The 14,558-nt window shown below is 38.6% G+C and overlaps 1 protein-coding gene across 7 annotated transcripts in view; it reads left to right on the top strand.

Annotated features, from left to right (window-relative positions):
* slit2 (slit homolog 2 (Drosophila)) overlaps nucleotides 1-14,558 on the top strand; it is a 369,641-nt gene that overhangs the window by 284,594 nt on the left and 70,489 nt on the right. For 5 of the 7 annotated variants that reach the window (XM_052037389.1, XM_052037405.1, XM_052037396.1 and 2 more), the window contains exons 16-20: nucleotides 5,138-5,155; nucleotides 6,477-6,627; nucleotides 8,824-8,898; nucleotides 9,985-10,128; nucleotides 13,487-13,630. In XM_052037389.1, coding sequence (XP_051893349.1) covers nucleotides 5,138-5,155; nucleotides 6,477-6,627; nucleotides 8,824-8,898; nucleotides 9,985-10,128; nucleotides 13,487-13,630 — 532 coding nt within the window. The remainder of the gene's footprint in view (nucleotides 1-5,137; nucleotides 5,156-6,476; nucleotides 6,628-8,823; nucleotides 8,899-9,984; nucleotides 10,129-13,486; nucleotides 13,631-14,558) is intronic. The other 2 variants (XM_052037413.1, XM_052037437.1) reach the window with 1 other exon arrangement.

Below are 14,558 nucleotides of genomic sequence, written 5' to 3'. Positions count from 1 at the left end.
CACCCTTTCAGGCAGTGAGTTCTAAACCCCTACCAACTCCTGTTATGTTTTTTTTGCTTATTTTCCCTCTAATCCACCTACCAATTATTTTAAAAAGTCCTCTCTGTTTGGCTCCTCTGCTGAAGGAAATGGTCCTTCTATTTTTCTTTATCTAGACCCCCTCATAATTTTATACGTCAATTGAGTTTCTCCTCAGCTTCCTTTCTTCCAACCCAATCTTCCAAAAAACAATCCCAGCATGTCTTCTCTCATAGCCATTGTTTTTCCTGATGTATCTCCTGGTACTTTGCTAGTCCAGTCACATCTTTCCTGTAGTGTGATGACCAGAGCAATCCTCAGTACTTGAGTTGTGGTATAACTAGTGCTTTAGACAACTTTTGAAGCAAGTGCCCTGCTCTCCTTTACTACATCTTTTATTCCTTTCTAACCACCTTATCTTTTGAAGTCAAATCTATCATTAGCACATTGAATGATGGAACTGGGATGGATGAGGGTTGGCGAACATGATGATGGTGGTGGTTTCACAGCAAGCCAGAGCTTGAGGTCTATAGAATTCTGAAAAGGCATGTTTGATTGGAGGTTGTTCCATTGATGGACGAGGCCAAGATAGTGACTTAAGCATGAGGCTTATTACATTGGAGGCATTAATTACTATGAAAGGTAGGAGGTTACCTGGAATAGATGAATCGAAAGTGTCGAAAGATTGGCTGAGGACTTCAGTAGCCAGACGAAGGCAGATGATGTTATGATGGTAGAGTGGGCAGATGTTGTAAGTGAAGATCTGGAAACAGCATAGCTTGGGATCAAAATTGCAAGCAGCAGGTTTCAACCTGGCCAAAAGGCTTTGGATTCCTCAGTGTTTAACTGGAGAAAATTGCAGTTCATTCAGTGCTACATGTTGGATTTTGAATTGAGCTTCTCTGTGGCTCGCGTACTATTGCAATCCTAATTCCACCTCTGTAATATTAACCACCTTTACCTCTACCTCGGATCAATAGATGCAACCACTGTCATCCATGCATTTGTCATCCCTGAACGGAGCGATTCTTAAACTCTCTTGGTTTGGCCTATTATTCCTCTGGTCTCCATAAACTTCAAAACATTGAAAACTCAGGTCCCTACATCCTCTCCTGTAACAAATCACCTCTGTTCTTGTTGGCTTGTCTTACCTCCCAGTTCTGCACCACCTCAAATTTAAAATTCTGATCTCTCCTGGCCAGAAATTCCATCCCACCTTTACTCATTCTCATCTTTGTAGCATCCTCCAGCCCCAATGCTCCCCTGCCCAACCCCTTCAATTATGGCCATTAAAGAACGCTAATGAAGTGGAGGTCAGTGGGTGACGAAGTGGCACTGCAGGGAGTGTGACTGTCTCACAGCTCCAGCAACCTGGGTTCAATCCTGATCTCTAGTGCTGTCTGTGTGGAGTTTGCACATTGTCCCTGTGAGTGCATGGATTTCCCCCAGATACAGCCAAAGACAATTAGGCTTAGGGGGATTGCTGTAATTTGCCCCCAGTGTTGGTGGTACTATGAGAATCAGGGAGAAAGAGGTGTTAGTTGGCATGTGTGAGAGTAGGTTAAAGGGGAATAAATGGGGAATAGGACTGATGGGATTGCTCTGAGAGCCAGCATAGACTTGGGCTGATTGGCCTCCTTCTATGCCATAGGAAAATAAATATGAATGTGTCGGGAGAAAGACTATCAAAAAGCATGGTTGTCATTAATGGAATCCAATTATCTCAGCACCTCACTGCATGTGTTCCTCAGGGCAGTGTCTTAGGCCAATTAGCTGAAGTTTGGTCAACATGACTTTCATTCCATTTTAAGGTCCCAACTGGGTATATTTGCTTATAATTGCTTTTGACTCTATACACAACTTTTAACATAATGAAGCACTTTGTTTCAGCATAAAGCAAGGCTAGAATCTGATGGGATACTATTCAGTTCTCTGGATAAATATAGCTCCCATTAACAATCAAGGAACTCACATCATCCTGGCAAAGTAACCCATGTGATTGTTATTCCACAAACACCAGACATTATCCCCTCTAGTATTGACTCACCATGGCTGGCGATGTACCGTTTACAAATGCACAGTGGCAACTTGACGAGGCTTCTTTAACAGAACCCCTCAAACCCACTACCTATGTCATCTACAGGGAATTAGGGCAACAACCACATGGGAATGCCTTCTCCTGGAAGTTACCCTCTAAGTCACACATCATCACAGCTAGGAGACAAATTACTGATCCTTCATCATCACTTGGTCAAAATCATGGATCTCTCATCTTCAGCACATCAATGGCAACAGTTCAAGAAGGCAACCCCTCACCAAATCCACATGGGCAAGAAGGATAGGCAACGAGCCTTAACGGCAACACCCTTGCCCATGGAAAATCTTTAAAAAAATATCTACATTTGTCCTTGACTCTAATAAAGACTAGAGATGAGTGGTCCTGGTAGGAACCAAATAGAACATCAGTGAGCAGTTTATTGGTATGTAATTGCCTCTTGATAGCATTGCTGACTACTTTGTCCTTCACTTTGTTGGTGATTGAGAATTAACTGTAGAGGCAGGAATTGGGGAGATTGGATTTGCCCTGATATTTGTGGACAGGGTACACCATGGAATTTTATTACTTAATTGCTGTGGAACAAATTTCTTTAGCCCTTTTCCATCCTAATTTTTAAAGCTAATATCATCACTCCTTCATCAAAATCTATAAAGACTGTGGAAGAGGATCTTCATTAGATTCATAGTGGCTCCTTTCCACAGTTCTATGGAAAATTGCTACAATCTGTTTAACTCTTCATGATACTAATGCTCCATGCGTTTAACACGAAAATACTCTGGGAGGCTGCCTGAACAAGAAACATCTCCTGACTCAGTGATAGTTGTAAATACATTCTGCAGTCATTGCAATCAAAGGAAAGAGACACTTCCATTTACATGGTGACTTTCATTGATTCAGGATATCCCAAAATACTTTACGTCTAATTAATTAATTAATTTGGAGTGTAGCCACTGTTGCCCAAAGGAAAGTGAGAATGTAACTATACTATCCAAGCCCTCTATTCTGTTCCACTATTCAGTGTTCAGTGACCTAGCTCAAACTATCTGTCTCTTTGCATATTCCTTCATACCATTATTTAAAAAAAGCAATATCGGATTGAAAATTAGCAATTCACCAAGCACCAATTGTTCTATAGAGAAAAAAAATTCCAAAATTCTACCATCCTTTGCATATAGAAGTACTTACTAACTTTTTATTCCTGTAGGGGCTGACTCCTATTTTTAGACCATGCCTATAGTCCTAGACTTCCCAGTCAGCAGAAATAGCTTCTTTTGATTGACCCTGTATTTTGAAAGCTTCAATAAAATCATCCATTAACCTTTTACACGCCAGGTAATTTAACCCTAGTTTGAGTAATCTCTCTTCATGATCTAACCTTGTAGTTCAGGGTTTATTCTCATAAATATATATTTTTTTCCCTTTCTAAGATATTTTACCTTTTCTGAAGTTTGTAGCCCAGAGCTCCAGGTGTGGTCTAACCAAGGATTACTATGTAGTAATTTGCACATAGTAATGTCCACTAAACACTTATATGATAATGGCCATATAATCTCTTTTGCAAAGTTAATTGAGATAAATATTGACCAGGACAAAGAGATAACTTCCTGGCAACTTTGCAGCATTGTGCTGTAACACCTTTTAATGTCTCAGGTAGAAACTCCAATGATAAATGAAAATATATATAAAAAAAATAGATGCTGGAAATCTGAAGTAAAAGCAGAAAATGCTGGAAACATTAGCAGGTCAGGCAGCATTTGTGGAAAGACAAACAGAGTTAATTCTTTACAGTTCCTGCAAAGGGTCTGTGGCTTGAAGTGTTAACTCTGTTTCTCTTTGCATAGCTGCTGCTGTTTTTAACATTTTCTGTGTTTATTTCAGAACCTCCAGCAGTCCCCAGTATTGTGCTGGAGTGTCAGCCTGGATTATGTGCTCAGGTTTGTTGAATCTGACATGAATCCACATCTTTTGATTTATGTGTGCTACTACTGATCCACAATGGACTGAGGATTTATCCTGGACAGACACAAGTGGAACAATATATCCGCTACTGCAATATAAAGACTTTCAGATGTTGTGATGCAAGTGTAAGTAGAGTGAGCAGATACCAAGGGCTGGGGAGATTCCATGGCCCGATGTCACCAATGATAAACAGAACCTGGAACTTTGTTTCAGAATATCACAGACTATCCACTTACCACTTCTTGCAAGATTCTGTCTTTAGCTCCATCTTCATCTACAAATGTTTTGTGGTAGAATTGTTACTCCATTTTTTCCATCTTTGGCAACTGTGTAGCTGTGCATTTTAAACATTGTTTAGTTGCCACTTAACTACTAAAGGTTAGATTGATCCCAGACAATACTTTTTGTCGCACGTTTCAGCTGTTTTGCCTTTGAAATTTTATGTTAGTTGATAAACATTGGTGTGTATGTGTGAATGAATAGTTGCAATAACATGCTGGTGGTTGAATGCAATGTACATGTCTGAATCAGTCCAAACTCCTGAAACAGATTTTGAGATTGAAACCAAGACTGGTTTTCATCAATAATATTTTGTTGAGGAATAGTTCCATAAATTAAATTAAGTACTAATATGTTTAATAAAAGCCAGCTATTGGTATTCTTTGTAGCCTTGGGAAAATTCAAACCTTCTTGATGCAATCCATGATTTGATACCCATCTCCACAATATATTTCCCAATATTTATTGTAAACAATATTATTTTGAAGTGATGCCCCTGGCGATGCCATTGCCTGAAAAGTTCACCTTATTAATTGACTAATTAAAAATGGATTTATGATGATGTCATGCCATGCCTTACGCTGATGGTGTACAATTCTTCTGTGTGAGTTGCTGGACTTCTAGTCTGGCTCATTCCCTTTGACATTGTACTCTACCTGGGTACAATCTGCTAGTCAAGTTTATCCCTGAGTTCAACGTCATTAACAACTGATGCTGTGCAGAGTCTTATCACAGATGGATTGGCTGCTTTCTTTGCTTTCCTGAATATAAATGCAATCGCTCTGTCTTTCTTTTCCTTCTGTGCTTCTTTACTTTTTACAGGAATTCACCATTTTGGCTGTAAGTACAACTATATGTGCTACTGATTCTTTACCTCTGTCCACCTTCACCTCCTGCTGTTTCAGATCTGAACCAACACTCTCTCCCAAGCTATATTATTTCCCTTTATGTTCCTACCTTGTTGCTTCACAGCCACCCTATTGATAAGAAACCAACCGGCTCTCAGCCAAAACTGCCCTGCCCCATTTCTCCATACCTCCATGTTCCCTGATGTATCAGGTTTTTGGTAGTGCTTAGTTTGCAAGTGACATTAAGTACTGAATTGGAGCAATATCCAATTGGAAAGAGCTGTTCTTTCATGTAGGCATGTATATTGCTTGTGTTCAGTGTATAATTCACAATAGTTGTTTTGCTGTACATTACCTGAATGTAAATAACAGTATGTTCCTTTGTGAATACTAATGCTTTTGTACCCCAGCTCCCTGCTGCCTCATGCTGTACCTCTTACAGTAGAATGCTCTGCCTTGTTTCCTCTACTACCTTCCCTCACACTTTTACCTGGCCTAGCTGATGCGGTTCTGAAATTCAGCGGGATTTTCCGTTGTGCTTGATCTAACCATGTGGTTGAAAGGTACGAATAAAACATGGTTCTGTCAAGCACCATGGAGCGTCACGTAAGCCTTCTACAGCATGCCAAGCTACAAACAATATGAGTACCTAGAGAGAGAAAGAGACAGAGGTAGAGACACTGTTGTATCTTTTGTCAAAGACCAACAAGGTTCAGGATAGTAGTTGTGCAGACAGAGGACTTTTAGAGCTGGAAATCAATTTTATGACATTTATATTTTGATCATTGCTGATTGAATTTTCTCATAAAAAAGACGAATGAAAATACAGTTGCAATTTGATGTAGGAAAAAGCAGGTGAAGGGACAAAAGTAATAACTGCAGTAGATGTGTTACTCCAGGTGTGGAAGTGTTCAGTCTTTTTGAATTCCTCTCACCATTTCCAATGAATGGCTCAGCTGGGAGCAGTAAATTGAATTAAGTAAGATTTTTCAACACCAGGAATATTAGAAAAGGCAGTTAGTTGTGGAGTAAAAATAGCAATAGAAGGATTCTGAATTGAAAGGTCAGCTTGTAAATGTTACCTTACTCTTCTGGATCTTGTCTTTAACTGAATATAAAGTTCAAGATCTACATGTAATATCTTAGGGCTTAAGGTTTTGCTTTCTATATGGTCCTTTGTAAAACTTACCTGATACATTTTTTTTCCTTGCTGTTAATTGACCCCCTTTGTAAATATCTCCTTCTGTTGAAATATCTGCTTTCCAATTTACCGATTTGAGTAATCTGCAAATTTTGACTCAAATAATCTGCAGGCACAGAGGATTACAGAGCCAAGCTCAGTGGAGACTGCTTCATGGATCTCGCTTGCCCTGAAAAGTGCCGATGTGAGGGAACCACTGTGGACTGCTCCAATCAAAGACTGACCAAAATTCCTGATCACATCCCTCAGTATACCGCAGAGTTGTAAGTCAGCACAGCAGCCCACTATCTCACAAATTCTTCCTCACTCTTTCTTATCTCTGCTTTAGCAGTGAAGTAAGGAAACGTAGAATTCATTTAGAAAATGTCTCTCACAAGCCTTGAGCTGAATGCAAGAAGTTATCCTTATGGCAGAAAGGCCTTTGGTTGTATATCATTTTTACTTATTCATGACCAACCCTGCCAAGGTTAACATTTATTACCCATCCCCAATTGCCCCTGGCTGAGTAGCCATTTCAGAGGGCAGTTAACATAAAGAAGTAACCATATAAAGGCAATGTGTGTAGGCCTGCCCAGATGAGGATGGCAGATTACCTTCCCTGGATGATGGGAGTGAACCAGATGTGTTTTTAAGGCAGTAGTTTTAATGTTTACCATTACAAACAATAGCTTTTATTTTAATTCCAGAATTTATTTCGGGTTAAATTCCCCTGGTGCTCTGGTAGAGTTCAAGCTCTTGCCTGCAGGTCAATAATCCAGGCTTTTCAATACCAGCCCAGTAACAGTCATTATGTTATCATACCCCTTGCTTGTCATTGGGGAAACAAGGGAGAAGAAAATTTACTGAGGGTGTTCATATTAATAAATGCAATAATGTTATTCTTTCAAAAGAATATTTTGCATTTGGGTCCCCACACCACAGAAGTAACTGTTTATCAGAAACTACTGTTCTCCATTGATTCTTAGCATGTATTAGATATCAATTTGTTAAACAATGAACCACATTTGTGTTGTGTCTGTGCAGTGGAGGAAACTGTGGACTCAGTTTTTCAGTTTGCTACATCAGTCTCAAAGTTTCACTTGCAGGCTTCAATTTATGATATTAGGCATGATGAGAGCACAGCTGAATGGGCATTTCATGACCCACAGGTATTGGTATGATTGATCATAATCTCTGGGAGCCAGCATACCACAGGCAATAGCATGGTCAATTTAGAACACAATTTATATTGTGCACCTTTCTGATGAATGACCATCAACCTGAAACATTAACCTTTCCTTTCCCCACAGGTGCTGCCTAACCTGCTGAGTATTTCCAGCATTTTTGTGTAGGATGCCCAATGTATAACCCACATGGGATTTCATGACCAATACATGAACCAAAGAGAGTACAACAGCCACGTGTAACCCACAGCACAAATATGATTAATTTCTAAAGCCTGCAGGAGTAGTGCATGGAGCATTGAGGGATATGAATTAATAGGACTAGCCTTCACACCCAAATCTCCATCAAACTGGGTCTGTGCAGGCAATGTTGAACATGCAATCTGTATGTCCAAGTAAATGCAGCTTTCTATGCTTAGAGTTTCTCTCCCATAAATTGAATGGTTTAACTTTTGTATTTGAACGTGGCACTTTTCTCAAGTTATGAAAATTTTGAGCTACTCAGTCGCTCACTTGAAAAAGACGTGGAACTGAGACCCATCTTTGGACATGGCTAAATTGTACCAAGGTCGTCAGTTAGGTGTTGCAACTGTTCTCACTGCTTCTTGGCAAAGAAATTGAATTCACAGTCACGGTCAACGTTCTGTTTGCTTCCCATGATTCATTCTGAAGAAAGCATTTGTGTAGATACTGGCTGAGGAAAGAATCACCTGTTTTTGCCTCCCTGCCAAATAGACTCCTAATTTAGCACTTAAAGAGAGTTCAAGTCTGCTTGTGTCTCAAAAACTTCAATGTAAATCAGCACTGTCAGGGGAAGTGGGAGGAAACCTGATGTGGGGGAAATAATTAGAACATTTTTATGTTATTCATTCTTTGTTCAAGGAGAAAAGTGGATCAGTCCCATCTCCTGACCCCATTCTGTGTGGCACAATTCAATCTTATGTTCATGTTTTGAGACAGGGTTATTCATTTCCCTGGTTCTAAGCAAAGCTTCACTCACTCCCATATTTATGTGTCTGAAGGAAGGTAATTTAGTTTTCCATTTAAAAGTGAAGATGATGCAGCATCAAATCTCTGCACAGTTTAGAATGTTAATTAAAAAAACTCAGCGAAATTCAAAAAAATGAATCATTTTTAACTGTCCAGTTTCAACTGAGAATATTTAAAAGGACAACTTTCAATATTAAGCTGACCAAAGGTACCACAAAGGAAGGATAAGATCCATAATGCAATTTTGAAGGAGTTTAGACTTAAAAATATGTTCCTTTGACAATTTTTTCCAATTAAACACTCTAGGCGTCTTAACAACAATGAATTTACAGTGTTGGAAGCTACTGGGATCTTCAAGAAACTCCCTCAGCTCCGCAAAATGTGAGTTGAATTTCTGCTTTAATTTCTCCCTTGTATCTCAATCAACCGGGTAGCAGTTAGCACCCCATGTCAGTCCTACTTTGTGAAAGACATTATTAAAGGCAGTTATGCAAGTGACCTGTAATGTGCTGTTAGCAAGTTTATTGAGGCATAAAGGAATTGGTTGTTTGCACCTCTGTTTGTGAAGGCAAGCACCTCACATCTCTCACTCACAGCAGGAATCAGAAGCCAATGCAATCCAAAAGCAAGTTCAGCAATCTCCTGTGACTGCCCTTGCAGTACTCACTAAGTACTAGTCTCCATTAGGTTAATTTAGTACACATTTATTGTGAAAGAACAAAGAACTATTTTAGAAACTGGCTTTACTGCTGGGCTTGACTACTGTTTAAGAGACGATAACCAATTTAAAGGGGTTTTATGAGAATGGTATTAGAATTTGAAAGTTATAGTTTATTTCCTGGTTGGAACAATAAAAGTATATTTCAGGGGATAAGAGAAGCATTTAGGATTTTTTATTGATAAGTATTAATGTCTTAGACATGGGTATGGAGAGTAGAATTGCCAAATTTGCAGATGACACCAAGCTTGAGAAGTTTGGCAGAGAGTGAGGCAGGTAGTAGTAGACTGCAAGTGGGTATGGATAGGCTGGCTGAATGGGCAGACCAATAGCAGAATTCAGTGCAGAGAAGTATGAAGTGATACACTATGGCTGAAAGAACAAGAAAATGCTTAGAAATTCAATTATCATCAAATTCAGTTATCAATCCAACCCAAAACTACCCTGAAACAAGTTACTTGCTAGGCCATTTCAGAGAGCTGATAAGAGTCTATTTGTTTCATAAAACTCCTGGATTTTCATTGAAGAACCATTGAAGTGCATTTAAATTATGTATCTCCTTGGTGGGGTTAAAACTCATGTCTCTTGATCATTGGTACATCCTATGGATACAGTCCAGTAATGCCTACCCTTTTAATTTTTGCTCTCTGTAAAAAAAAAGTACACATGCACAAACTTCATGCCAAAGCCTGGTTCAGATGGGTGCTTTTGATTAACTTTGTGAGTTTATTTTACTTTTTGCCTTTTAGAAACTTAAGCAATAATAAGATTACAGATATTGAGGAGGGAGTGTTTGAGGGTGCTTCAGGTGTGAATGAAGTCCTGCTAACCGGTAATCGCCTGGAATCTGTGCATCGTAAAATGTTCAAAGGACTGGATAGTCTTAAGACACTGTAAGTGAAATAGTTTTGCTCTTACTTCTCCATTGTGCATCAATATGGTTCACAATAGTTGGCTTCTGAATTTTCATTGTTCCTTTGGAAGCTTTCTTATTGTGGAGTTTGTTATTACTGCTCCTCACCCTATCCCATCATCTCAGAGACCTTGTCCCACTTTTTTTCTTTCTGTTGTGTGCATGCATCATAAAATTTGCACTCAATTTAGAGCAGAATTTGGACACACTTTTCAAGAATTTGGCATTTTGTTTATACATTAAAAATCCATTCACCATCTATTCTCTCTGCGCATTGCCTGTCTGAACAACGAAATTGAAATATGTAAAGTCACAAGAAAGTATCTCGGCACTGCGACGTCCTTTTATAATGCACCTTTTGAAACACACTTCTATGTTTCTTCTCAAGGTTCAAGTCACTGAATGCAAGTAGACTTTCTAGTTTTGCTCATATCAGCATGTGATATAATGTTCTATGTTCATCTAAGTAACTATTGGCAAAGGCGCTTTTATGTATTCTGTTTGCAGTAAATGTGGCAGCTTTAAGATCATGGCCATTGTAAATTGTGCACAGTCTGTGGTACTCTGCAAATGCAATTTTATTTTTATTAAAGAATTAAATGATAGGGAGCATTTTATGGCTCAGTTGGCTGCAAACTTGCTTCTGAGTCAGGAGGTTGTGGAACTAAGCCCCACTGTCCTTAAGTGCAAAAATGAGGTGGCATTCCATTTAGGTATTAGTAATCTTAAGACCCCCTTAAACCTGTCTTTTAGCTCAGTTGTCAAGAAAAAGTTTGGTTGCAAAATTTAAGACAAGTTGGTAAACAAGCTAATGTACAGATTAAATGGATATTCTAGCCCTCACAATTTAAATTATCATTGTGTGTAAAATTGGTTGCACAGTTGGCACGTGACCACATTTCAAAAGTAATTCATAGGTTACAGTTTTGGGAATATGGTGAGGGACTGTATCAATGCAGGTTCTTCCTTTTCAAAGGATCATTACTTTGAACGAAGCTGGTTGTCAACTTTTTTAAATTGGGGGCTGGCCAGTGGTAATGGAGAAAGGAAGGGGTCCTGTATCTTCACTGCTTTAACAGCATATGCAATGGTGGATTTCTGAGTGGAGCACTTTTACATCATCATCTGGGTGTGTAAACAAATGAATACTTTTCTTTCCTTGATTAGGATGGGCAGATATACTTTAATTCTGAAATCAATGGACATTTACCAGTACATGTATGCCTGAAATGAGACAAATAGCATGAAACAACCTGGTATCAGGCAAAATTCAGAACAGTGTCAGATATTTAAGTTTTTCTCCCAAAACCAGAATCATAAGACCTCATTTCCAAGGGAACATAATTCTGTTCTTCTTCCAATATAAGGTTTAGATTTAGACATGCAAACAGTAGGAATAGAATCACAGAAGTATCTATCATGAATTTGCATAGACTGTGTCTTTATGATCTTTTTTCTTTATATTCATTTATCCCCAAAATGTATTCTCAAAATATTAATTATGAAAATAGTCAGCATACAGCCCTTTATCAGGAATATAGTCCATGAAGAAAGAGAAATATATAACACCTTCACCACATCCAAAGCTGCTCTGGAGCCAGAGAACTATTTCTGAAAAGTGGTTGTATCGATTATAAATCTGCAATAGACTAAATTATCTAGTCAAATACAGTACCTTTCTTTTGTGTTGGAATGTAATTTTGAAGATCACTTTATTAAAATTAAACATAAGAAAATGGGGCTCATGATACTGGTGCTAGAATTGATTTATGTGCTTGAACTAGGGAGAGAGAAATTCAACCAGAGTAACTGACCTGATTGTCATACATTAAACTCTAGTGGAAAATGCAGGAGTGGATGTTGGTAAGAACAGTTTCTTGTAATGGAGTTGCTTCTTAGCCAATGTCATGTACAATACTCATGGTTAGCTTCGTACACCATGATGGTCTTGGGGTGAGTTTTTTTTATTCATGTTCATGACTGCTTTCAGGGCCAACACATGTGCATGCCTAATTTCCCTTGAGAAGGTGTGGGTGAAGGCCCCTTATTGAACTGCTGGAATCCACAAGGGAAGGTGCTTCCACAATTCCATTAGATAGGAAGACCTCAGAAATTGATGCAGCAGCATTGAAGGATTGGGGATATATATCCAAGGCAGGCTGGTGTGTACTTTAGAGGATGACCTGGAATTGATGGTGTTGCCATACACCTAACGCCTTTGCCCTTAAGTTTTAACAGAGGACTGTTGATGTAAATAATACTTCTGCATAAACCAGAACAGAGAGAAAATTGAAGGGACATAACCAATGACAAACATAGATAACAGGCTTCTCTCACCATGACAGAACAAAGTTAAGGAATATGCCACGGCAGCTAACCATAGACGATTTGCTGCAAGATTTTTTCATATGCTGCATAGAGGATGAGTTTTTGAAATGGTTAATCTGTTAAACTAATACTGCATTTTCAAATGCCTCTCCTACTTTTGGCCAGCTTGCAAACCAAAAAGCATTCAGTTTCACCCAAGCTTAGCAACCTGAAGGTCAGCTTATTTTTAGTAAGCTTTGGGATCTACATGCAGATGAGGAACTGGATTTTCCCAGTGTTGGATGAACATTTGACTTATTATTACAGCTGCAGAACAGGAAGGAGTTAGCACAAAAGTATCGGTCCTCCTGGTGCAAGATGCAAATAATGCCATAAAGAAGCTTCACCCTTTACCTTAATAAAAATAAAATAAAAACTTATTAATGCACTGTGGTGCTGGATCGCTTCAAATGGGATGCATGTGCTTTAGAGTGGCAACTAGCTCCAATCCACAGGTTTCTTAATAATATCATGAAGTTGCCTAAGCAATTTTTTATAACTCAACTTTCTCAGCTGTAGCTCCATTAATTTATATTGGGACCTTGAGACCTATTTCTTTATACATAAATTGTATCTATTAATTTTGGCTATTTATTCTGTTATTGTATCATGAGGTCCAAGAAGAGCTCTAGTATTAGAGCTTTAGCTCTAGTATTAGTATTAAAACTCCATTACCATATTGAGGAGCTGACTTAGTTTCTGACATAGGCTCCCCATTGCAATTTCTTCCAAGATTTGAAAGTTTAAAACTACTACATGGACTTGTAAAGGATAGCCTTATGGACATGGAGGTTTACAAGTCAAATCTTGGAAGAAAATATTTTTTTAATGTCTCTTACTTACTGTGAAGTCGCACAGTGTCAGGCTCAGTTCCAGTTTGTTCCTCTCTACCTCTAGGTAGATTTGTAGCTAGTTCCTTGCACAAAGTTACTCCTGACCATGTTGTAACAATCCTATTCTCTATCCTGTAGGATGCTGAGAAGTAACAAAATTAGCTGTGTTAGCAATAACACATTCACAGGCCTGAGCTCCGTTCGTCTGCTATCACTCTATGACAATCAGATAACTACCATTTCTCCAGGAGCGTTTGATACTCTTCACTCTTTGTCGACACTGTAAGTAGTTGGGAATAATGGTGAAAAACCAGAGGGGGACATTTCAAGAAATTGGGATTTCATTTCCAGTATTGATGACTTGTGTTATTTGTATGTAGGCCAAAGCATTTTAACCTGTAATCTAGTTTTAACATAATAAAACAAGCATTCTTTATGTTTATTCATGTCTATAGATTTTCTGGCTGAGGGTTGATTAGTTACAGAGGGAATGGAATTTTCAGTAGGAAATTCATTTTTTGTAAGTGACATGTAATCAGTATAATCAGTGTGGCTGTCAGCTGCAAAGGAGAAGCTATTTGCTTGTTCGAGTAAGTGATGGAGGTCTGAAAATGACATGTTAATGAAATGACCCTTGTAAAATAAAAATTCAGTCTGAGAAAAGTCACTGCAATGTCCCCTTTTCATCTTCAGGCTGAATTACCTTCTTTATTAGATCAGCTCAGTTTGACAATATGTTGAACCTCATTGACAATTTGAATTACAGCTAAATGAACTGTAACCAATAACGCATTATATTCTGGATGGGATGGCCTCTTTTAAACTTAATATTTGCCATTGGAGTGCAAAGAAAGTTTGGGTCTAGAAAAGCCATTTACCTCAGCAAAGTTCACCCCTTCCACAGCCGTATTGCTGCATAATTGTATTGAGGTGAGCTCTCTGCTCAGCTTGAATATAAGTCTCTCTTACCCCACTTCTGCTTATGTTTTTCCTTTATGCCTCTTATTTTTGCCTTAGTTAAGGTGGGAAGAGGTTGGAGAATGGAGGAAGTTTCTAATTTGGGCACATAGCATTAGTAAAGTGCACCTACCACTGCTAACTGTAGAGTGAAGTAAGAACAAAAAGTGCTAGAAATACTCAGCAGATCAGACAGAATCCATAGAGAAACAGATTTAATGTTTCACTTTAATGACCATCCACCACTTTGGTT

The sequence above is a fragment of the Pristis pectinata genome, chromosome 2, assembly GCF_009764475.1.
Source record: "Pristis pectinata isolate sPriPec2 chromosome 2, sPriPec2.1.pri, whole genome shotgun sequence".
Classification (NCBI taxonomy): domain Eukaryota; kingdom Metazoa; phylum Chordata; class Chondrichthyes; order Rhinopristiformes; family Pristidae; genus Pristis; species Pristis pectinata.
Note: the sequence above shows the minus strand (reverse complement) of the source record. Positions and strands in the feature narration are given on the sequence as shown.